This window comes from Rhinopithecus roxellana, chromosome 1, assembly GCF_007565055.1.
Source record: "Rhinopithecus roxellana isolate Shanxi Qingling chromosome 1, ASM756505v1, whole genome shotgun sequence".
NCBI classification, from domain to species: Eukaryota; Metazoa; Chordata; class Mammalia; order Primates; family Cercopithecidae; genus Rhinopithecus; species Rhinopithecus roxellana.
The window spans coordinates 161,572,829-161,596,765 of NC_044549.1; the positions used below are offsets into that span (position 1 = coordinate 161,572,829).

General features: G+C 35.1%; 1 protein-coding gene across 11 annotated transcripts in view; it reads right to left on the reverse strand.

Moving 5' to 3' along the window:
- Positions 1-23,937, reverse strand: part of CLASP2 (cytoplasmic linker associated protein 2) — a 221,610-nt gene that overhangs the window by 150,245 nt on the left and 47,428 nt on the right. For 9 of the 11 annotated variants that reach the window (XM_030932912.1, XM_030932911.1, XM_030932899.1 and 6 more), the window contains exons 7-8: positions 22,486-22,556; positions 3,435-3,581 (exon numbers count right to left, since the gene is read on the reverse strand). In XM_030932912.1, coding sequence (XP_030788772.1) covers positions 3,435-3,581; positions 22,486-22,556 — 218 coding nt within the window. Of the gene's footprint in view, positions 1-3,434; positions 3,582-18,048; positions 18,650-22,485; positions 22,557-23,937 lie in introns of those variants that run through there. The other 2 variants (XM_030932909.1, XM_030932907.1) reach the window with 1 other exon arrangement.

Consider the following 23,937-nt stretch of genomic DNA (forward strand, 5'->3'; position numbering starts at 1 on the left):
TTGCTAAAAATAGCATACAGCCCTAATCTTGATAGGTATCTCTAGAAGAAGTAAAATACATTCCAAAACTACAAAAGCAGATTAAGTCACGATTCCAAAGAAGCTCACTGTATTTTTTTTTATTTTGGTAATCTTACTTGAAAACGAGATTTGTCAAACCCAGTGGGCTGTGTCAAGCTTATGTCACTATTATACATTTCCACCTACTATATTCCTTTAATTAGAAGCTAATTACATTTATCTATTTATTATATACCTTGGAATAGCAAATAATACATTTAGACTGAATCACCGCCATTCAATGTAAAATCACGGGAAAGAGAATGTATAGTCCAGAAAACAGAATAGTCATGAAGAGAAACAGAACAATCTTCAAGTATTCGAAAGTATGTTGACAAATAATTCATTTTCCCCGCATATGCTACAAGGAGGTAGATTTTAATGCAACATAAAAAAGAATTTGTTTATTCAGAATTGAAATGGGCTTGTTTCTGGAAAATACTTTGCCAAACTGAAAGAACGCTAAAAATCCCTGCTCTTTCGATCCAGTGAACTTTAGAAATTTATTCCAAAGAAATCATTGCAGATGTGCTGAAAGATATATATAAAAGAATGCTGACACGGTTTATAGAAGGAGAAAAGGCTTACGGCAACCTAGGTATTGTTTAGCCATGAATAATTTTCAATTAATAATTTAAGACAATGAGAAAATGCTTAGGGTAAAATATAAGTTAGAAAAAACTATATAATGAATAGAGCCAATTTTGTTCTTCTCCCAAGAAAATATCTGTATACGTAAAAATAATTGGAAAAGTAACTGGAAGAAAAATCATAATTTAGCAGTTGATTATGTCTATGTATAGTGGCACGGCAGGTAATTTTTGTTCTAAATTTTAATTCAGAGCAGATGGTACTACTTTAATCAAGTTGAATAATCATCTATCAGGAATTTTATTAAAAAACTATGTGACTCCCAAAGTCTTTTCCAACTCAAAAATTCTACAACAGGCCGGGCGCGGTGGCTCAAGCCTGTAATCCCAGCACTTTGGGAGGCCGAGACGGGCGGATCACGAGGTCAGGAGATCGAGACCATCCTCGCTAATATGGTGAAACCCCGTCTCTACTAAAAAATACAAAAAACTAGCCGGGCAAGGTGGCGGGCGCCTGTAGTCCCAGCTATTTGGGAGGCTGAGGCAGGAGAATGGTGTAAACCCGGGGGGCGGAGCTTGCAGTGAGCTGAGATCCGGCCACTGCACTCCAGCCTGGGCGACAGAGCAAGACTCCGTCTCAAAAAAAAAAAAAAAAAAAAAATCTACAACTGTAAGAAAACTTTCCACAACCAATTTAAAAATCAACAAGTCTCTCTGCCAAGACCAGAAAAACTAAAGTTGATTTTTCAAAGAAGGACTGACAGCCAAGAATGGCATTTATTTCAGAAGTAATATCAATATCCTCTGGCCAGCAGCTCTTTTTTTAGATAGAAAAATGGGCAATGAACCTAAATGAGCTGTGATTAAAAAAAACAAAAACAAAAAAACAAGAATATACCTGCAATTGCCAAAACGAAGAAGGAGGAAGAAGAGGAAGAGAAAAAGGAGAAAGGAATGAAGGCTTCTCCCTTATTTTTGGCAGAAAGGCTGCTGTCTAGATGGCTGATAAAATCTTTAAGTGATTAATTAGCACATTCATGAAAGCTACTTAACCTTTTCATTTAACTAGTAGGAACAGAAACTACAAGAATGGGGGTGGGGAGCTTAAGAAAGTTTATCCTTTTTACAAAAGAGTACCTGATTATATCAATATGATTAATATCAGAATTAAGTGGTTCATGATAGGTAAATTTCAATTTTCTTCTAAAAAGATACCAAACCATGAAAAAAAAAAATTACAAACCACTGATTCAATTCATAAAATGTTAAATATTATCACCACAAATCTCAAATATTCATCTATTTTAAGCTAAAAAGACAGTTTCATAAAATTATTATAATATAGATTAGAATTCTGTAATTCAAAATTAAGAGAAATATTCTCCTTGTAATGACTGAAGAGAGCTATTTGTTATAAAAGGAAGAAACCAAAAAATGTCATAAACTTTTTACTAGCGGTAAATAGGAACGCAACATAATAACTATCTTCTAATAGGATATCATAACTAACATTTGGATGAGAATATAACCAGAAAATTACAAGACAAAAAGAAAATAATTAAAAATCTAAAGTACATATAACTTGAAACATCCAGAGAAATCAGTAAGACATTTTAATTCCAGCTATTTAGTTGCATGTGCATATATATTTATACACACATGTGTATGTATATATATCATACCATCTTTATTGCTAGTTTAAACAGAAGATAGTTTAAATGAAATACTTATGGTAGTTTTTCTATATTTAGAATCTCATATGATGGGAAAAAATTGGAGGTTGTATAGAAAGATCAAGGGAACACAAATCCTTATGGAACCTGGTCAAGATATACAGCTTATTATTCTTTCCTTTTTGGTTTTTAATAAAAAGTACTATAGACAAAAAGAAAAAACAAAAATCCTCAAGACCGTGATTTTCTCACCAGTTATTGTAAACAAGGAAAGATCTGTTTTCCCAAAATATCACAACTAAGACATAAATTTATTTTTAAAAAGGAAAGGAAAGGAAGGAAAAGAGAAAGAGATTACCATCCTTTTAGAATTAAATACTTACCCTTATTTTCATAGATTCACTTTATTAAGAAGATTTGGCAGAAACTAACACCGGAAATATACTCATGGTTTTCTAATTAACACATGAAAGAATATCCACTAAAAAATTTAAAGATAAACAATATGCCAAAAACAGTTCTAATATGATCAATGATATGCTATGTGTTGTAAAATTGCATGAAACCTGCTTTTTCTTATTTTCCTATTATGACTTAATACAGGAACCATTTTTGAGGCAATTTTACTTGACCACCACCCATCTCCTATTGTGACAAATGATTCAATACCCAGTATCTTCAACCATTTTTTAAATGCTGCAGTATTTAAGACTTACTACCTAGAGGAAGGTGTAAAAACATTACATAATTCAACATTTTTGTAATAGCTATTGTACTTGAAAATTAGTAGCCAAATTCTGAAAAACCTGTTCTCTGCTTAAAAAATAAAAAAAAACCCAAAAAACTTCCATAAATCTTTTTCAAAATGGCATCTGAAAAAAAAATACCCTCAAGAAGAGACTAATTCACATATGTTCTTAGAGGAAATAGCAGTATACAATATTTTATACATTTCAAAAGGGTATCATATTCTTCTGAGTGTTGCAACAGACTCCAGATCTGCAATCGTGCTGCAGTCATGAATAAACATATTCCTCTGAAGTTCTAAGTATGTGTGGCCATATCAAGGGCATGGAGCATGCATAACAGATTCGAAATGGATTTACATTACCTCCAACCTTAGGGCCACCTGCTGAACCAGGCTTCCTTGCACTGTTGACAGGATTTCCGGATGTTTTAGGTGCAGGAACCTTGAAGGCTGAAGCAGCTGATGACGGCCTATTTCCATCCACTGATTCTTCATCATCGAAGCTTTTATCTGCACAAAGCATTCGAAAAATGTATTTAAGAGAACTAAGCTTTGATCCATTTTCCCTAAAGCTAAAAAATAAAATAAAGCCATATATAAAATCATTACTTTGGTAAGATATATCATACACAATAAAGGTCCTTTGAATAAGCATTTATATATTGGCTAACACCATATAAAATAATCCTCTGTAATTCAAAAACAAAATGCAGTATTTTCACACTTCTTACTTATACATATTAAGTCAAAACATAAAACAAAACATTAACTCTAAAGGTAGTAAAAGTATTTTTCATGTTTTTGCTACTCTGCATTTTCTGCCAGCTCCTCCCATAGTGTATCTTCTAGCATGCCCTGCCTTATTCCTTATACCCAGATGCTGCAACTTACAATCACAGATCCGTTTGCAAATCAGTCGCCTCATTCCTCTGAAAGCTCTTAATTTCCCTCACCCTAGGAGGCTCCCAATAGTTCACATGGCCAAATACAGTAAATTCGATACTAATCAAAGATTCTACCAAAAAAAGACAGAAACAACCACAGAACCACCACTGAGGTTTGTGCCGGCATTTTTCTTTCTCTTCCCTGCCCTAGGTGCTGTAACAGCCAATCAGCTACAAGGTGACATCATCTTATGGCAGCTACTGCCAGATGAAAGGTAAAAATTCTCCATGCATCTAAAAAATTCTCTATTAGCTATAATCTTTATTCTATATCAAAATTTCAAAGGCATTCAAAACTAAAGGTTTAGAAATCTATGTTTTTCTTATTTGACATGAAAATATATATAAATAGAAAATAAGGTTTTATGCAATATTCATTCTGCTGGGATGCTTATTGCATCAGTAAAGCATAGACTGCCACAGTGCTCATTACTGTGCATAATTAACTCTGTAATCTTAAAATCTGCTCTTTATTTAAGCCATAGAAACCAAACAAAACAATTTGTTTTCATAAATGATTCTACAAGGCTCCTTTCGGAATATGAACGACCACACTAGTATCATCTACTTATATGCAAATGAAACACCTCCCAGCATCCTCTCTCTCACTCTCTCACACACACACACACACACACACACACATACACACACACACACTATGTATTCTACTCTCCTGAGAAGATGGTTTTCTCTAGGATCCTGCACAAATCAACCATGACAAACAACATGGGAGAGGCAGAGAAGCAGCTTTACCACACACTTCAGATGAATATGCCAGAATCTTTTCCTTTCAATGGACTTTCTTTACTTAAACAAATACCCAGTCACCTAGAATTAAATAATTCCTATAAAGAGATACTATTATTTTTAAAGAAAAATAACTGTTTTTAATATATAACTATTTAATATAACTATTAAATATATTTTAATGAAAATATGCCAAGAAAGTTTTAAGACTTTTATTTATTAAAAGAAAAAAGAATCAAATAGACACTCTAAAGCCACACTCTATTTCAGAAAGTGTTTTTAAGTAACACAACTTGCAGGAAAAAATTATCTTCTACTCTTAAAAAAATTTTTTTAGCATAACACTATTAGGGAATCAGTTTGGATAAATTAATAAGCTTAAAACCTGCAGTACATAGACTGCTTTGTTAAAAACACTAATACAAATCCAAATAAACTTTTTTGCTACTGTTAAGTTAAAAAAATGCAGTTAAGAAAGACAGAGTAGACATACAAATCTACAGAAAGTTAAGCACTGAAACACAGAGTAGCCAGAAGTTCCCATGGAAACAGTATTCTGTTCCTACACACACACAAGAATTGAAAAGAGTAAATATGTCCCTACCATTAAAAAAAATTAACTCTTTTCTCAAACTACTGGGAAATTAATTTTTAAACTTTTTATCAAAATACAGCAAAGCATACAAATCATAAGTATACAGCTAATTAATTTTCACAAAATGATCATGCAGTATAACCAGTATCCAGATCCATAGATTATTACCAGCATCCTGTAAGTGCCCTCGAGACTCCTAAAAGTCTACATTTCCTACCAAAGCTAACTAGTCTTGAATTCTAACACTTGGTTTTGTTCATTTTTGAACATTATACAAAATGAATCATACAATATATATTCTGGTATCTAGCTTCTTTTTACTCAATGTTGGAAGATAACGTTTGGAAGATTCATTTTCATTGCTGATAGTTTTCTACTGTATGCAAGTACCACTACTTATTAATACCCATTCTACTACTGGCAGACACGGGCTGTTCCAGTATGAGGTTGTTGTAAAATGAAACCAAGAGGTTGCTTACTACTAAGAGGTAAGCAAACAAACTCAAGTCTAAAGATTTGAGCGTAGGCCGGGCGCAGTGGCTCAAGCCTGTAATCCCAGCACTTTGGGAGGCCGAGACGGGTGGATCACGAGGTCAGGAGATCGAGACCATCCTGGTCTACAAGGTGAAACCCCGTCTCTACTAAAAAATACAAAAAACTAGCCGGGCGAGATGGCTGGCGCCTGTAGTCCCAGCTACTCGGGAGGCTGAGGCAGGAGAATGGCGTAAACCCGGGAGGCGGAGCTTGCAGTGAGCCTAGATCGCGCCACTGCACTCCAGCCTGGGCAAGAGCTAGACTCCGTCTCAAAAAAAAAAAAAAAAAAAAAAAAAGATTTGAGCGTTACTGAGGAAGTAGTAAACATAATAATTTATTTTAGATTATAGTAAGTCAAAGATGCATAGTAATATCTACGGCACCAGTCCTCGAAATGTGGCCCCTATACCAGCAGCAAAGCATCACGTGGCAATTTGTTAAAAATGCAAATTCTTGGGCTCCAACTCAACCTACTGAATCAGAAACTCTAGAGATGCAGCCCAGTAATCTATGTGTCAACAAGCCCTCCTAGTCATTGTGATGCATGATTGAGTTTAAAAATCACTCCCCTAGGGGAGGGGATAGCATTCTTTTTCTATAAAGGACCACACAGCAAATATTTTAGGCTCTGTAAACCATACACATATGGCCTTTCCATGCAACTACTCATTTACGACATTATAGCACCAAAGCAGTTATATACACACAATATGTAAACAAATGGGTGCAGTTGTGTTTCAAGAAAATTTTACATACAAAAACAGGAGGGCAGATGGATTTGATCTGCAAGTAACAGTTTGCCAATCTCTGCTCTAGGCTAACTACTAAAGAAGAGTAAGTAGGCTGGGCGCGGTGGCTCACACCTGTAATCCCAGCACTTTGGGAGGCTGAGGCAGGTGGATCGCGAGGTCAGGAGATCGAGACCATCCTGGCTAACACGGTGAAACCCGTCTCTACTAAAAATACAAAAAATTAGCCAGGCGTGGTGACGGGCGCCTGTAGTCCCAGCTACTTGGGAGGCTGAGGCAGGAGAATGGCGTGAACCCGGGAGGCAGAGGTTGCAGTGAGCCTAGATAGTGCCACTGCATTCCAGCCTGGGCGACAGAGCGAGACTCCATTTCAAAAAAAAAAAAAAAGAAAAGAAAAGTATACACATAGAAGAAAAAGAAAATAAATTTAAAATATTTGATTAACTGAAGAGAGACAAAAAGAAAAATAAAACAAGCGGATATGATAGAAAATAAAATAGTAAATATAAAACCAAGTATATCAGTAATTCTCTTAAATATAAATGAACTAGTACAAGTGAAAAACCCAGACTGGATTTTTTTTAAAACAGGCTGCTTAAATGAGATATATTTTTACCTACAAGGTCACAAAAAGGTTAGGGAAAGATAGACCAAGGAAAACACAAATCAAAAGAAAGCCGGTGTAGCTACACTAATTTCAAACAAAGCAGCTTGAAAAAGCATTACTAGAGATAGAGATGTTTAACAATGAGAAAGAGGTTATTCCATGGGGAAAAAAAATCAGAACCCTGAATATTTATGTACCCAGTAACACAGCATCAAATATATAAAACAAAAACTGAACTAAAAAGAAAAATAAATAACTCTATAAACATAGGAAGAAATAAAATTTTACCCACTTCCAATAAGGTTATGGATTTTTTTTACTATTGGCTAAAAGAATCCATAAAACGAATTCATTATCATTAGCCCTAAAACTTAAAATTTGTTAAACATTTGTAAAGGGTTATAAATATTCTGGGCTTAAATTTTTTTCTAAATATAAAATATCAAAACAAGTCTCGATTATTTTCTTCTTAGCAGCTATCACTTACTGAAATAACAGACACTGATTTTTATATGTGGATTGGAAGCTTCTTAAGGAGCAGAAACTTTGTCTTGTTTATGCTGCAACCCCATTACCTAGAACAGTCTAGGAATAATTGTCACAGCCAACTAAATCTTCCTGCTGCTTACCTTGTCCCTTAAAGTTTATTCTCAACATGGCATCCTGGGTTGAACAAAGTCATATCACACCACTGTTCAAATCCTCCTATAACTACATAAAAAGGTCTACCAAAACTCTAAGATCTTAATTGTCACGCAGGTCTCTCCAACCTTATCTCCTACTTCTTTCTCTCTAATCCCCCGCACCAGCCTAGCCTCCCTCCTATGATTCATGGCAGAGCCTTTGCACTTGCTCCTTCTGCCTAGAATGCTTTTTTCATCCACATCCATACTGTTCACTTACCATCTTCATGTCTTTATTCATCTGTTGCCTTCTCAATGAAGTCTTCTCTGGATACTAAAATCACAAACTTCCCAATACCCTGGTACTCTGATGTATCCCTGCCTGTGTTATTTTTTCCTAGCACTTACCATCTATATATTTTACTTATTTTGCTTATCTGTGTCCTGCTACTGAAATATATGAGCTATAGGATTAAAAACTTTTGTCAGCTTTGCCCCTGTTATAGCTTCAACATGTGGAACAATACCTAGAATGGCACACATTTCACAGTATGGAGACTTTCAGTCTCCAGTGAAAGCATTACTAAGTTATTTAAAGTAATACTACAAATGCAAATAATGATACACACTAAATAATGTAAATATTTTATACATAATAAAAGCAATAAATATTTTATAACAGAGTAAAAAATACAAGGATAAAACCAGTACAGTGGAGCTAGTTCTATTCTGAAGGCCTTGTGGGGCAAAGGGAACAGAATTCAAAACCCACATTAGATGCAGTGTCTAACAGAGGACTCTTCCCCAAAAAGCTGGTATACCAAACAACTATACCCTCGAGGTTAAAGTAAATCACAAATAAGATCCTAATTTTCCTATAGTCAATTCCTTTCAAGCTCTTCTTGAAAGAGAATAACAGAGAAGGGAATCAAATAGAGTGCTTCATTAAGGTCAACTGCTTGGGCAGTCCAGACACCCAAGACCTTAAACTCTGTGGGCTCAGACAGGTAGTACTTCCAATCAACAGCCAAACAAAATGCAAACTTTCCCTGGAAGGTGTCTGGCCTCAAATTATTCCCACAAATAATTTCCCAAAAGGCACCAGGTACAACAGGAATCAAGAAACCATGAGCCAAGAACAATATAAAAAGAAAGACAATAGGAAAAGACCCACTTAAAATCCTAGAGTCATCGGACATGGACTAATCAATAACTAAGCAAACTTGACTTTGGGAATTGAAAAATTATTAAAAGTGACATAGATTTTTAAAATAACCAAATGCAATTTCTACAAATAAAAATATAGTAACTGAAATTTAAATTCAGTGGGCAGGCATAACAGTAGCTTAGACACAACTCAAAGGATCATTAGTGAATTGAAAGACAAATCAGAAGATATTATTTAGGATACATATAGTAGGTGCTATAATACTGAATAAACAAAAGAAGAATCAAACACAAAAAGCAAACTACAAATTATGACTATGTTGACACTTTTGTTCTTGCTCCAAAGTTTCAAAAAGAGACTGGTATGGTTGGGTGCAGAAACTGAACAAGATAAGCATATTAAAATATATTGAAGGATAGAAATTATTGAAGTGAGCAGGCTGCAGTGGTTTTCTATATAATGGAGATGGGAAAGAAGGAAAGAAAATGGAGAAAAGGAAGAAACAGAAATAGAGAAAGAAGAGATGGAAATGAAGGAGGAAGAGATGGAAATGGAGGAGGCAGGAGAAGGAGAAGAGATGAAATACAGGAGGAGGAAATGGAGAACAATGGAAGAGACGGAGGGGAAGAGGAGGTGTATGGAGCGGAAGAGGAGGTGGATGGAGGAAGTGATTAAAAATAGAGCAGGAAAAAGAGGAGGAAGAGACTGAAGGAAAAAAGGAGTAGAAGAGGGGAGAAGGGGAGAAGGAAAAAGAATACCAAGTTAAAATAAGGTTTTACCTTTTGTTGCCTCAAGTAACACTTGGAAACTGTCCCCAGCAAGCACTGAAACACTATAGGCCCACAATGACATATCTGCATACCTGAAAGCCAAAAAGCTCTGAAAACCCAGCTTTTGTTTTGTCTTTTAAACTCATTTGGTAGCATAAAACTGATCTGAACTCAGTTTATGACAAAACATGATGTGAACTGATATGAAGCTATTTATGTGTATTCTACTCAGTATGAACTCACATACACTTAATGGCAAAAACATGGCTGGGCCTGGTGGCTCACGTCTGTAATCCCAGCACTTTGGGAGGCCAAGGTGGGTGGACCACTTGAAGCCAGCAGTTTGAGACCAGCCTGGGCAACATGGCGAAACTTCATCTCTACAAAAAACACAAAAATTAGCCAGTTGTGGTGGTGCATGCCTGTAATCCCAGCTACTTGGGAGGCTGAGGCAGAAGAATCCCTTGAACACAGGAGGCAGAGGCTGCAGTGAGCCAAGATCGCGCCACTGCACTTCAGCCTGGGCAACAGAGTGAGATCCTGTCTCAAAAAAACAAACAAACAAACAAACCAAAAAACATTAATGTGCTTGATCATGGGGTGCTACCCCAAGCCCAGCAGAAACAGTTACATAATGCATGGGGTATGACCTTGTTAATTTTCTAAAATCTAATACATTCTGAATTCCAAAACACAAGTGGACCCCAAGGTTTCAGATAAGGGTCTGTGAATTTATATTAATCACACCTTGTCCCTTTTCTTCTTTTTCTCACTTCAGGAAAGCCATGTATTGAAATGGCTTTCTAAACTTTCCACCTCAGTTTTTTTTGTTTTTGTTTTTGTTTGAGACAGAGTTTTGCTGTTGTCACCCAGGCTGGAGTGTAATGGTGTGATCTTGGGTCACTGCAACCTCTGCCTCCCAGGTTCAAGTGATTCTACTGCTTCAGCCTCCTAAGTAGCTGGGATTACAGGCATGCACCACCACGCCCAGCTAATTTTGTCTTTTTAGTAGAGATGGGGTTTCACCATGCTGGCCAGGCTGGTTTCAAACTCCTGACCTCAGATGATCTGCCCTTCTTGGCCTCCCAAAGTGCTGGGATTACAGGCATGAGCCACCACGCCCGGCCTCCACTTCACTTTTATGGGTACATGTATTCCAAAACCCGAAACTTCTGCTTCTCAAATTCATATAAAAGATGAAAAACTGCTCCATTTTAACATGGCAAATAAAAGAGCAAGCCAAAATTTATACCACATCTCATAGCAAAAAAAATACATCTTGTGTGAATTTTCTTCAGCGAAACAAACAGTTCAGTAAGAAGAACCCCCAACACCATGAATTTTCATGCACAAAATATGCTCCGATTCACATTAAGTAGTTTCTTATAGCAAAGCTCCTCTTTTCCCTTGAAGTTGTATCCTTCCTTATTCTAATTAAAACAATGAACAACAAGACTTGGGATTTCTAAGCTGTTTTACACTCTTGCATACCCAGCAGTGTCTATGGTTATATTTAACAGCTAAATTACAAACTGAGATTAGGAAACAATAATCCCTATAAACTATTATACCTCAGATGCCTCAGAAAACTCAAATTTTAGCTGTCTACACTTTCCACACTGTGCTTTTGCAATGGGAAGCTCTCCTTGGCTTTTCTCTAATCTCACAGGTACCTCAAGCTAAGTCTCTTCTGCTGGCTGTTCTTTCTCTACCCAACAATTAAATGCTGAATATTCTCCTTCTCTCCAGACTACACACTCTCTAAATGACCTCATTTATTCTCAATGGTTTTAAATACCTTCTATATGCTGACAGCTCTCAAATGTTTGTCTCTAGCCTAGACCATCTCTGAGTTCCAGACCTATACATCCAATTGCTTACTAGATATCCCCCACCCTGGGTATCTCTAAGTCACTCTAATTTCATATAGATACATAACACCAACATCATCCAAAACTGATCTCCCTAAGTCCTCCCCAATCCCAGTAAATAACGTCACCATCTATTCAGCTGCTCAAGCTCATAATGTTGGAACCCACCTCAAGTTTTCCTTTGACCCACAGAGATCATCTACCAACAGTTCTCGTGCTTAAATCCACCTATTTCTCTTCACCTCTGCTGCCACTCCTAATCTAAGGCCACACCAGTATTGTCTCTGCCTATATTACTACCACAGTCTATTAACTGGTCTCCTTGCTTCTATTTTTGACTTCCTTCCAAACCACAAAGTAGACAATATAATCCTCTAAAAAAGCAATTGGGATCAATGCCTGCCAAAATCACTAAATGAAAGGCTGAGGGGGAACTGTATAAAGGATGGATCAGGCTGATCGCACCTAAACTTACAGTTCAATATCAGCATCACAAAGAAAGACAATCAGACAGTATATCCCTTCTGACAGAAATCCAAAATATCACACATGAAAATATGTACCAACCCCACTCTAATAAATTAGACTTGATTCTGATCAAGTCATTAGAAAAATTTTCAATTTTGAGGAAATACAGGAGATAAACATTAAAAAGCAGAAATATAAAAGCACCATACAACACAATAAAAAAATCTAGTGTGCAGAAAGAATATTTAACACATTTTTTTTTCTTCAGTAAATAAATGGCAAGAGGAGAAAAAAGTGAGATAAATCCTATAGATGAATAGAGCCTTAAGAGGTACATCAGCCAATTGCAATGGTAAACCTTCTTCAAATACTGATTCAAAACAATCTGTAAAAAGATATTTATAAAACAATTGAGAAAATGTGAACATATTATTTGACACTAAGGGTTAAACTTTTAGGTGTGACAATGGTATTGTAACTGTCTTTCTAAAAGACATTTTATTTGATATACATGATGAGTACCATGTGCACATACACACACATCTCAGTCCAGCAGAATACTACGGCTGGGAAAAGATAGGGTAGGGATACAGATGAATAAATACTAGTCATGTATTGATAATTTCTTGAAACTGGATGATGAGTAGTAATGGAAGTTCATTATAATACTCTCTATTTCTGGGTATGTTTGAAATGCTTCATTAAAAAATTATAATAATTTTAATCACTTTACTCCCTTCTTTAAAATCCTGCAGTGGAATCCCAATAAAATAACTCAAAAAGGTAAAGAAAATGAGATGAAGGTGGAATATGTGAAATCAGCATCTAAAAGATCACAATGAATTCTTAAAAGATGCAAATAAAAAGAATGCACATTCCTTTTGCTCTGAACTGTCAAAAAAAAAAGGAAAAAAAAAAAAAAAGAACGAACAGCTACTGAAGAATAACACCATAACACCACAGTAAAGCCACAACTTGTGATTCTCAGAAGCTAAAACAGCAGAGAATTTATCTACCTTGCAGAATAACAGAGAAGTGACTATTTCTAAGCCAGAAAGTACAGGGATGAGCACAAGGAGCAACTGAAAATCTATGGAACAGTTTTATTAAACTCTTTCTCATCCCTGATTCAGGGAGCACATTTTACACACAAATGTGCACATGCGTGCACACACACACAGGATTTTGTGGAAATGGAACCACGGAAAAAGGAAAAAGCAAGTTCTTAGACACATTCAAACTTTTGTTTGTCAAAGTTAAAATTTAATAGAAGGATTGGGTAAGAAAGTCAAGGATATCTTCCAGAATATAGGATAAGAGAAAGACATAAAACTGGGAAGTGAAGACAAAACATAAAAGACAGAAGATCAACCCAGAAAGTTCAATATCTGAATAATAGGTAAGAAAAGACTAAACTAATAAAGGGGGAAAACTTACGAAAAAATAATAGGAGAAAACTTCCCACAGCTAAAGAAAATCACAAGCTTTCAGAAGTAAAAGAATCAAATAGTAAAAATTTAAAACATCTTCAATTTAAACTAAAATGAAAAACTTTAGTAAAATTATTAGAAATAGAAAATTCAAGCACTTCAAAAATAAGACAATTGGCTATATTTTAATATTCATATGAAGATGCAGTATTCTCAGCGGCACAACCTTAGTTAACTATTTATTTACAAGAAAGTCAGTTCTATACAAAGCGGAATAGAGGCCATGATATTTGATAAAATATCTTGAAATTTCTAGGTAGATATATCTGACTAGTTAAAAATATATTTGAAGACTTTTGCCCTTTTATTTAAATGGGGTCCTTTAAAAATTCAAGACTTTGAACAGTCCAATGAAGTAAAGAGACAATCACAATTTAAACCATTATTTGGTATTAATGAAATTAAATAACACATGCTATAATGGCCATAACATCAAACTAAATAACAAATGAGGCTCAAATAAGGTTTACTTAGAACCTTTACAAAATTTAGTCATTTCAAGTACTTAAATTTTCAAGACAGTTTAGACTATTGCAGCTGTAAGAACATCAATTGTACTATTCTATATGTACAAAGAAAATATGAAAACCTTTTCTTGAAGATTCAAGTTTATTAGCAACATCAGGTTTGAGGATATGTTACTATTGGTGCCCAACCCTCTGCATCCAAGGGGTTAAATGAGACTGCCTTAGAAGGATACTATTTATTCAAAGGTAAAGTATATGCACTTAGATGCCCTTAACACAGACCTAAAACACAGGATGGTTGTACAACACCTTCAATGGCTACAGCAGGAAGGTACTATAGGGTGGCTTTATTTTAGTCATTGTCTATTTTCAATCTTAGTGCCTGCTACTTACTGCCTGTATTACTGCTAATGCCCAGTCTTCTGTCCCTTGTAATTTACTTTTTCACCTTACAGACTTCTTTTCCCTCTATCAACGTTCCCACAAGAAAAGTTAGCCTTCCTGCCAGTAAGTCAAATGGTTGCTTTCTTTCATTAATTTAAATTACCCAATCCTAGTGTATCACAAAGAATATTCAACAGCATAGAAGAGAGATCTATTTAGTATTAATTTCTTGCTATTGTTCTATAAACAATTGTAGATCAAGTTATATATATATATACACACACACACACCAAGTTATATATATGTGTATATATATATACACCAAGCTATATATATGTATACAAATCAAGTTATATATGTGTGTGTGTGTGTGTGTATATATCTATATACACCAAGTTATATATTAGTTTGATGTAGTCCCAGAAGGCTGGTTTCTAGAAAGTCATGGTTATATCATCACTTGTACATATATTTTTAAAAACTCATTTTTGGAATAATAGATTGTGTTGAAATGTTAAAAGTTTAGAAACAATCTATTTACAACAAAACCTTACTTCTTTCCAGCCACTCTGCAGCATAACAACAAAAGGCCAAATTCCTCTTGCCTGCTTTTTGAGGCAGACTGCAGGGCTCAGCACCACATAATAATCCTACAGGTTTTTAACTCTATCTGGTTTGACTGACCAGAGCTACTGCATGATTACATGACTGCTTGGTTTAATACTCATGGGTAAGGGTTGAGGACAACCAAATTGAAAAGCCCCCCAAACCCACCCCCTATTCTTAAGTGAAAGCCATTATAGTGCTTCACAAATCCAAGTTTGCCTAGAAATAAAACTGCTAATGAAATCTTTCACATGGTCTTGAAGTTAAGCTTACATCACATATTCAATAGATAATAGATTAATAACTGGAATATATAAAAAGCAAGTATAGACAAACAACCACCAAAAAGTTGGCTACGATGCTGAAAGGCATCTACCGAAAAGGAAATATAAATAACCAAACATATGAAGATGATCAATCTTATCAGAAAGCATAAATGTTTATACAGGGTGAGATATTTTTCAACCATCTGATAGGCAAATTTTAATAATAACCAGAACTGAAAAGAATGCAGGACAGCAGGCACTACTGGTGGGAGTGTATGTGTGGCTTTAGCCTCTTTTGGAGCAAATTAGCTATACCTAACACAATTCTAAAATGAATGAAAACTTTGATTCAGAAATTCCACGTCCAGACTATTTTAAGAAATATATATATGTGTGTGTATACACAAACACATGTGGTTTGTACAGAGGTGCTTATTTCAGAACCATTTAGAAAAATTATATATAGCAAATAAATTTCCATAGAAGACAAAATGGTTATGATATGTCCATACTATAGAATATTATGAACCATTTAAAAAAATGATGCAGAATAACACAATGGTATTTTTTTTTAAAAGCTCCATCCCACACTGAGTAAACATAGCAAATGGCAAAATTACAGTCAGAATGGTATCATTTATGTAAACAAAGTCAAAGCAAAACCATATACTTTGATACTTAATATGTATGTCAAGGCACAGTAACAGGTAGAAAAAGACATGCTCCATATTAATAAAAGTGTTCTCCTCTGTTTATACCTGGGATCGGGTCTTGAAGGTGGTTTTGAAGGGATTTTTGCTTTATTTTCATTGTTTGAATTTTGAAAGGGCAATGACATTGTATATTAAGTTCATAATTAAAATACACAAAAAACATCAGGCAGGGGCAGTATAATCCATTTGTTTTATATGTTCATGTTGTATATGTTTACATGACTCTGGAATAGTGTATGTGCACTGGATGTGACAAAGACTAATATGCAGGAGTATATATCAAACTGTTAAGAAGTATATAAATTCCAAGATAGCCTATTACTATATACATATCTTTATTGTTTAAATTTTTTATACAGGTATACATTTTTATAGAAGAGAATTAGCTGAAATGTTATCCTCTCATCTTCGTCAGAGGTTACTTTTTAAAAAAATCATCAATATATTCCTAAACAGTCCAAATGTTATGTATTATCTGAAAAAAGAAAAACAAAGTAAACATAAAACTATAACCATTGAACCTAAAATGTTTAAGAAAGAAAATAAAATCTGGATATGGCCTACACCAAATGCAACATTTAGAGTTATCTACAAATTAGGTTTTTTTTTTTTTAAAAAGGGAGAAACTTGGCAATGCCCTTAAGTATATGAGAACTTATTTGTTAATCCTGCTTTTGTCTTAAAAATTGATAGTCGAAAAATTGTTTTCTCATTTATTTCCATTAAGATCATATAAAATGGTTACATAAATTCTTTGAATAAATCATGACGATATGCCAAACCAAATTTTCTATCAGATTTCCATTTAAATGTACATAATAGTTTAAATGACTGCCTACCAATACCATCATTTTGATACATTTGTGTCCTAGCCCTCATAGCCCCTAGGGGAATTACTTTTTAGAAGAGTTCACTACATACATAGTCAAAGAAGGCTGAAACTGTTAAGAGCTAAAACCTCCAGATATGGAACAGTCTTCCTTAAGAACCTAGCAAAAAAACACTCAAAACATTTTTGAGGAACCTCAGATTTCCCTTCATACATATCTGTGATGTTGATGTGATTATAAAGTATATCTCTAGGCTTCATAACAAAAAAAAAGTGTAACAGAAAAAGAAAAAAAGCTCAATAGTGTTATAATGGAAAATACCAAATGCACATTTGGGACCCTAGATTTGGTTCTGGTTTGCTTTCTGTGCCTGGATCTGGGACATACTGTCTCAGCAGGTCTCAGTTTCCCAATCTGTAAGATGGAAATACCAAAATACTCTGAACACTTCACAGAGTTGTTCATACCTGAAGAGTTAATATATATCAAGTATACAAAAGTGCTTTGGAGAACTATTAGGCATTATAGAAATAATGTGTTTTTAAAATTATTCTTACCAAACTGAAACACTGGCAAAAATCTATTTTTAATCAAATTACAACCTGTGCATCTTAAAAGGTTAAATATTTTCTAGAAAAGTGTTTACTAGGGACACTGACAATTAACAATCATATGAATTAAAATAATGCCCACAGCAAGCCATTTTGCTTTCTTAAATATTTTACTTCCACATAATTCTACTTCTATCAAATATAACAGGAAGGATATCAAGCTAGCTAGTCAAATCTTCCTGCCAAAATCTGTCATTCCTCCAAAGGTAGTGTTCTTCCTCTAAGCTTCTGCACATATTCCACGCTTCTTCGAATATCCCTTCGTATCTACCACCAAGACTGAAGCTTGCTTGGGTTACAAGGTAAATTGTCACCTTATACTTGCCAGATCCCACACAGATACATCAAGTGAAAAAAGATGTCAAATGACATGCACACACATGCATAAATGCACACACAAGTGTACACACACACACAAACACACAAGTGTCCTTCATTCTTTAGGGAGAAATATATTTCTTACACAGCAAATGATCGTCACCTTAAAAGGAAGTGTATAATACAAGCAAAAGAAGAAAAATAAATCTTACTCACCATCTCCCATAGCCATTAGATGGTCCAGGGAGCTCTCTCAAACCAAGAGGTCAAATAGCACAGCAAATAAGTATAGCTCAGTGCCTGCGCCACTGGGCTCGGCCTGCAGCCTGCAGACACCCGGAGCACTGTGTGACCCAGGCCTCGCTGCAGCTCTGCACCGCAATAGCCAACAGCTGCTACTCCACTTCAAAATAAAAGTCTGGGGTCTTGCTGAAAACCCTCGTTTATTTAGCAGAGCCTAGAAGGACTTGATTAAGATTATTCTTTAGCTGCACATATGCTGTTGGATACAGGTTATGATGTTTCTCCTTGTACTGGCTGCCTGAAATTTAATCTAAGAAAAGCTCTGAGAGCCAATAAATGCCATCCCGCTGGGGGACTTTTAATGCAATCATCAAAACACAAGGCATGTGTTCAGCAATCATTTTCTGCTTCCCTAAAGATATCCATGTAATCAGTAGCAATCACATGATCTGATGGATTAACTGATTTGCGCCTTTTTAAAAAGGTTTTCATCCTTTTGTCGTTACCTTTTAATATTTACAACAGAAGACAGCTAGAAGTGCACAAACAGGAATAGCCCAGTTTCCATGATTAACTGCTCTCATTATGCAGGAAGCATTTCTGGCTGCCGTAAACAAATCACGTCAAAGGCAGCCCATCAAAGGCTGCTCTGTGTGCGGACAGCAGGGCCACACGAACAAAGCTTGCTTCTGGTGGAGACATAAACTAGCCAATGCGCAGCTGCAGGGGCGCAGAGCACCCTCTATCCAAGCTGCAGAACCATCAGCACATTGTCAAGCTCTGAAGGAAGGTCCTGGAGCTCATGGTCACAAACAGATACATTTTAAAAATCAACCAAAGAAAAGAGCTGCTTTGCTTTTCACCAAAGGGTATGTCACAAAAATATACAAAACTAGACTGGAAGTTATCTTATTGACTCATAGAAGCCAAATATTAAGGTAATTTCAAAGCCTCATTTCCAGGCTTTATTTTATTGCCAGCCTCCAAGAACAATTCTTTTCCTAGCAACTGTTTCAAACAGAGAAGCCAGAAAATACTTTACAAGGATTGCATGGCCAAGACTGTATTAGGTCCTACACACACACTCGACAAATAATAATTATGCATAGTTTTTTTCACGGTGAAAGAGAAAAGGATTTGCAATTACAGCCACCAACACTGTTAGTGTTTACATCCTTGGTTTGTGCAGGAGACTGTCTAGAAAGCTCCATAACGACACCATAGTCTGCCATAATCGCAGGGGACCTCCAACTTTCAGTCTTTTCTTTCCTACAGGGCTGGTGTTCCCTCCTAGTCACAATCTGACAGATTTTAAGTCCGGTTTTCTTCTAATAGCAGAGATAATTCTACTGCACTTAGGGACTCTGCCTAGCTTTTAAATGACAAGTTGAGTTCAAAAAACCATCAAATACTCTATAGCTCATTTAATGACTGTTCAGATGACAACTGTTAGCTATAAAAAAGTTGTAGCACCTTTACAACAAATCCTTTCGCTTCTTGTATTTAGTAAAATGATTTTTTTCATCATAAAACATTCTAAATCAATATGCTGTAAGATGTGTGATGTTTCATTATTATGGTTTCAGGCAAAGACACACCAAAAAATTTTGTTTACCATAATAGTTTCTGGTCACAGAATATCAAGTGGAACAAATTTGAATTGCGTGACATGTTTGGACCCAAAATAATTTATTTTGCATAAATAACACCAAGTGAGGGAGAGAAAAGGTAGTATCTTCAACAGCTCTTTGTGTGCATGAACTATTTCCACAAGATTTCATGCTGAGCTTGAACTCTCTCCTAAAATGTTTTCCTGTTTCTATCACTTTATTTACAGTTTTAGTTTTAGTGTGCAACAAAAATGAATCAACAAAGGCCTGAAAATTTTGTGGGGAAAAACTGTGCAGAAATAAAGAAGAAGTTGGATTAAACTTCATGATATTACTTTATGTACAACTTCCCTTCAAATTGTTACTTATAAAAATTTGTTTTCAGTATTCAATTGATATATTTTTCTACCTGGGAAAACAACTCAAGTATCATGGGCTGGGATAAAACACACCATAATTTTTCTCATCAATACTGGTGAAAATAATTTTTTCATCTAATGGTCTTTCACTTGGCACAGGGTATTTATGAATAATTTAAACTCATTAAACAAGGCGTAGTTATATTTCCTCCATTACCAACTGTAACCACATTGTACATCCATTGGTTTACTTGTTTATGATCTATCTCCATCACTAGATTACAGGTTTCTTAAGGGGAGAAATTTCATTATCTTCTTCCTGTTGTGACATTATCTAATTTACATTTTAAGAAGATCCCTATGATTTCTCAGTAGCAAATGGATTCCTGGGGGCAAACATGGAACAGAAGTCTACAGAAGTAGTCCAGGCAAAAGCTAAAGGAGATTTAGAGAGGATATTAGCAGTGGAGATGGAAAAAATAAGCAAATTTGGAATATGTTAGTATTTCAGAAGTAGAAATGTTTGATCAGTTAGAATAGGAAATCAAGTCAGGTTTCTAGCTTGAGCTGATGATGGTGCCACTGACTAAAATGGCTAAGACTGGAGAAGGAACAGATCTGAGGGGCAAGAAAAGGTAACAGGTTTCATTTTTGGACATAGTAAGTTGAAATGCCTATTAGGCAGCCAAGTGGGAATGTCATCAAGGCCACAGGCTACCAAGTCTAGACCTAACCCAAAGGAGAGATGAATGATGGCTGGAACTACATACTGGGAATCATTAGCAAAGAGTTATCATGTAAAGCCTTTGGGCGGGTTTGGATCACTAAGAAAGAGAATAAAAACAGGGAAGAGGAGGCCTGGGCCCTGGGATTTTCCAACATGATAAATAAGTTTCCTTCTTCTAGCATCTTCTTGTTAATTAATTCATTAAGGAATTTTTCAATGACAGCATATTATCATCAAAAACATTATGACCAATATAGACTTTAACTTTCACATTTGACCATAGTTGCAATATTTAGACTGTAATTGTCAATGCAAACAATCTTTGAAGTCTTCCTCAAAAAAAAATAAATGCCAGAGACTAACTCCGAACCTCCCTGTTTATGGAGTGATAAACAATAGAAAAAGGAATGGGAACTAAAGAATAAGAAACAAAAAAGCTCTATTTTGAAGGTAACAGAAATAATGTCACAAAATACAAGAATAACAGTGCTTTCGAAATAAACCACACCCAAACAATGAATACCTTAGATTTTGAAAGTATTCTACCTTTTTTTCCTTAGAGTTGTAACTACTTAGTCTGAAATACACAAACAGTCATGTTATGAAAACACACAAGTTCAAGGATCTTGTCTAATCTCTTCCTACTGTTTCTGGTTTCTATAGAAATTGACAGAGGTAACTGCTAGAAAAACAAGGAGAAGGTACTTAAAACACTTTCTATTCAGAGAAGTGAAGTGAGAATCTTCTGGCATTCAAGGTGAGGACTGGTAGCACTGAGGTCAATTTATGCTTCTGGAACTAAGTTTAGATGTGGGTAAACACATTCTTTCTAACACTCACTTACTCCATCTGACTTCCTGTAACACATCCTCAGTCTTGGTTTAACCCAAAGAATAGTAACTAAATTATATAAGTAACTAGTTTTCCTATTATTTGACAATAAATTCACACACCAAATTTTTACTCCAACATCATTTATATTACTAAATTAACCACACTCTCTTTAATATGAAACTACTAGGTGGAAAAACAACCTATATTATCTTTGGAAACAGAATACATTCTTTACATATAGCGGTAATTAATATTTAAAGTCTCAAGTGTAAGGAAATGCTACCCAACAAAGCTAAACATAATTTATCAACTTTACAAAAAGGAGAAGAACCACAAAAATCAAGTCAGTACCAGACATTAACTCCAAACGTCCCTGAATTCCAACTTGGTCTCATTCTACTTAAGAAGCCCAAGGTGATTATACCAGTGAAGTTCCTGTGTATGAGTCTCTTGATCAGTATCATCCCAGATAGTCTATACACAGAACCCATCAACCCCACAATTTCTGTTAAAGACAACTAAATAAAACAATTATTCTAGGTATAAAAACACATTTTATGCATAGAAAATGGAGGGCGCGAGGGTCATCGTACCTCGACCCAGAAGACACAAAAAATAAGGCAGTATCACCAAAAAAAAAAAAAAAAAAAAAAAAGAACAGTATCATTTTATACAGCTGACCCACTATTAAATTTTCACTCACTCCAAAAGAATCAGAGGATGGATAATTGTCAGCAGGATGTAAATATTTTGTTATTATATCTCAACTAAGTTTTCAGGCCACAAAATCAACTCTTTTGAATCAGTAATATAATACATTTTAGTGCCTAAAACTTTGCTAAATAGTCTTAGAAATATTTGAGAGCTTAATTACTCTTACCTTTGCAGACACTCAAAATCATACCGCCTGAACTTTGCACTTCATCAAATTTGGCAAATATCATTTCTAATCTGGGAATAAAGAATAAATTGTGTTTGTTTTTTTTAACATATAGATCAAATAGAAACAATTTATCTCACCATTCCCTTAGAAAAAACAATTGTAGGGATTCAGCTAGTTTTCTATACAACTCTCTTTCACAATGAAATCACTGAAAAAAGACACAAAACCCATCTCTCTTCAGTTGAAAGAAGTCAAATATAGCTAGGACTACATATTTGCAGGTATGTTTGCGAAAAGACAATTTTTACACCAAGCAGTTTCTCATGTTTCATCACAAAATCAATTCTCCAAATCAATCAAAAATATTCTAGTTTCAACCTCATAATAAGTGTACTCAGTCACCAAGACATCTTTTAAAGGCACATAAAAATCATGCCAAAGTAACTTAAGGTAAACAAAAACAACAAAATATCAAATATCAAAAACTAAAGAGATGGCTAATATCACTGATAATCTGATGCTTTCCCTGTTTCACATGACTATTTTCATACAACACCAATTCCACTGGTGCTTCTAATTTTATATTCAGGATAATTACTTTCTGCACTTCTGCTATCACTTTTCTTAGTTAAAAATGTGTTTATTACAAAAGTGATGTACATTCATTATAAAAGAAAATTAGGAAATATAAACAGGAACAAAGAAAAAAAACACATTTCTATCATTCACAGAATGTATTAACTGTATCCTTTCTGATACTTTTATATTCATATACAAATTTTCTTCAGATTGAAGAAAATTTTCTTCACTGATAGCCCTTTTTTTTTTAGTTTGCTTTTCTTTCCCTTTCCAATATATTGTGCTATGATTCATTCTTAAATTTGTGACTTAGAGAACTGGGGAAGGGAGGAGGGTCACTGTCATATTGCCTTTAGTTGCCAAATGTTCTTCACTGACTTACCCATATATATCTGTCACAATTTTATTTCCTAAAACCTTACTTAAGCCTTGGTCCTCACTATGGTCATTTCTTACCAGTAAATTAAAGATACAGGTACTTTTTGAAATAAATCATTGGCTTATTTCAGTAAGGACTAACTAAAAAAATTTTTTAGTTGAAATCTCCTCTAAGAATTCATTATAATAGGATTTCTAAACCTTAACATCACCTCCTACTTCCAGTAAATTCAACAAATACAACTATTTACATATCTGAAAGCATTTCACTTCAAAGACACAGGTCTCTTTATCCTACAGAGTAGTATATTCTGGAGGGCTGGACAGACACCAAGCAGGTTGCCCACACACAAGAGGTGGACATGAGATAGAAGGAAGCAGTGGAATTGGAGGCTGGGCATGGTGGCTCATGCCTATAACCCCAGCACTTTGGGAGGTCAACCAGGGCAGATCACCTGAGCTCAGGAGTTCAAGATTAGCCTGGCCAACATG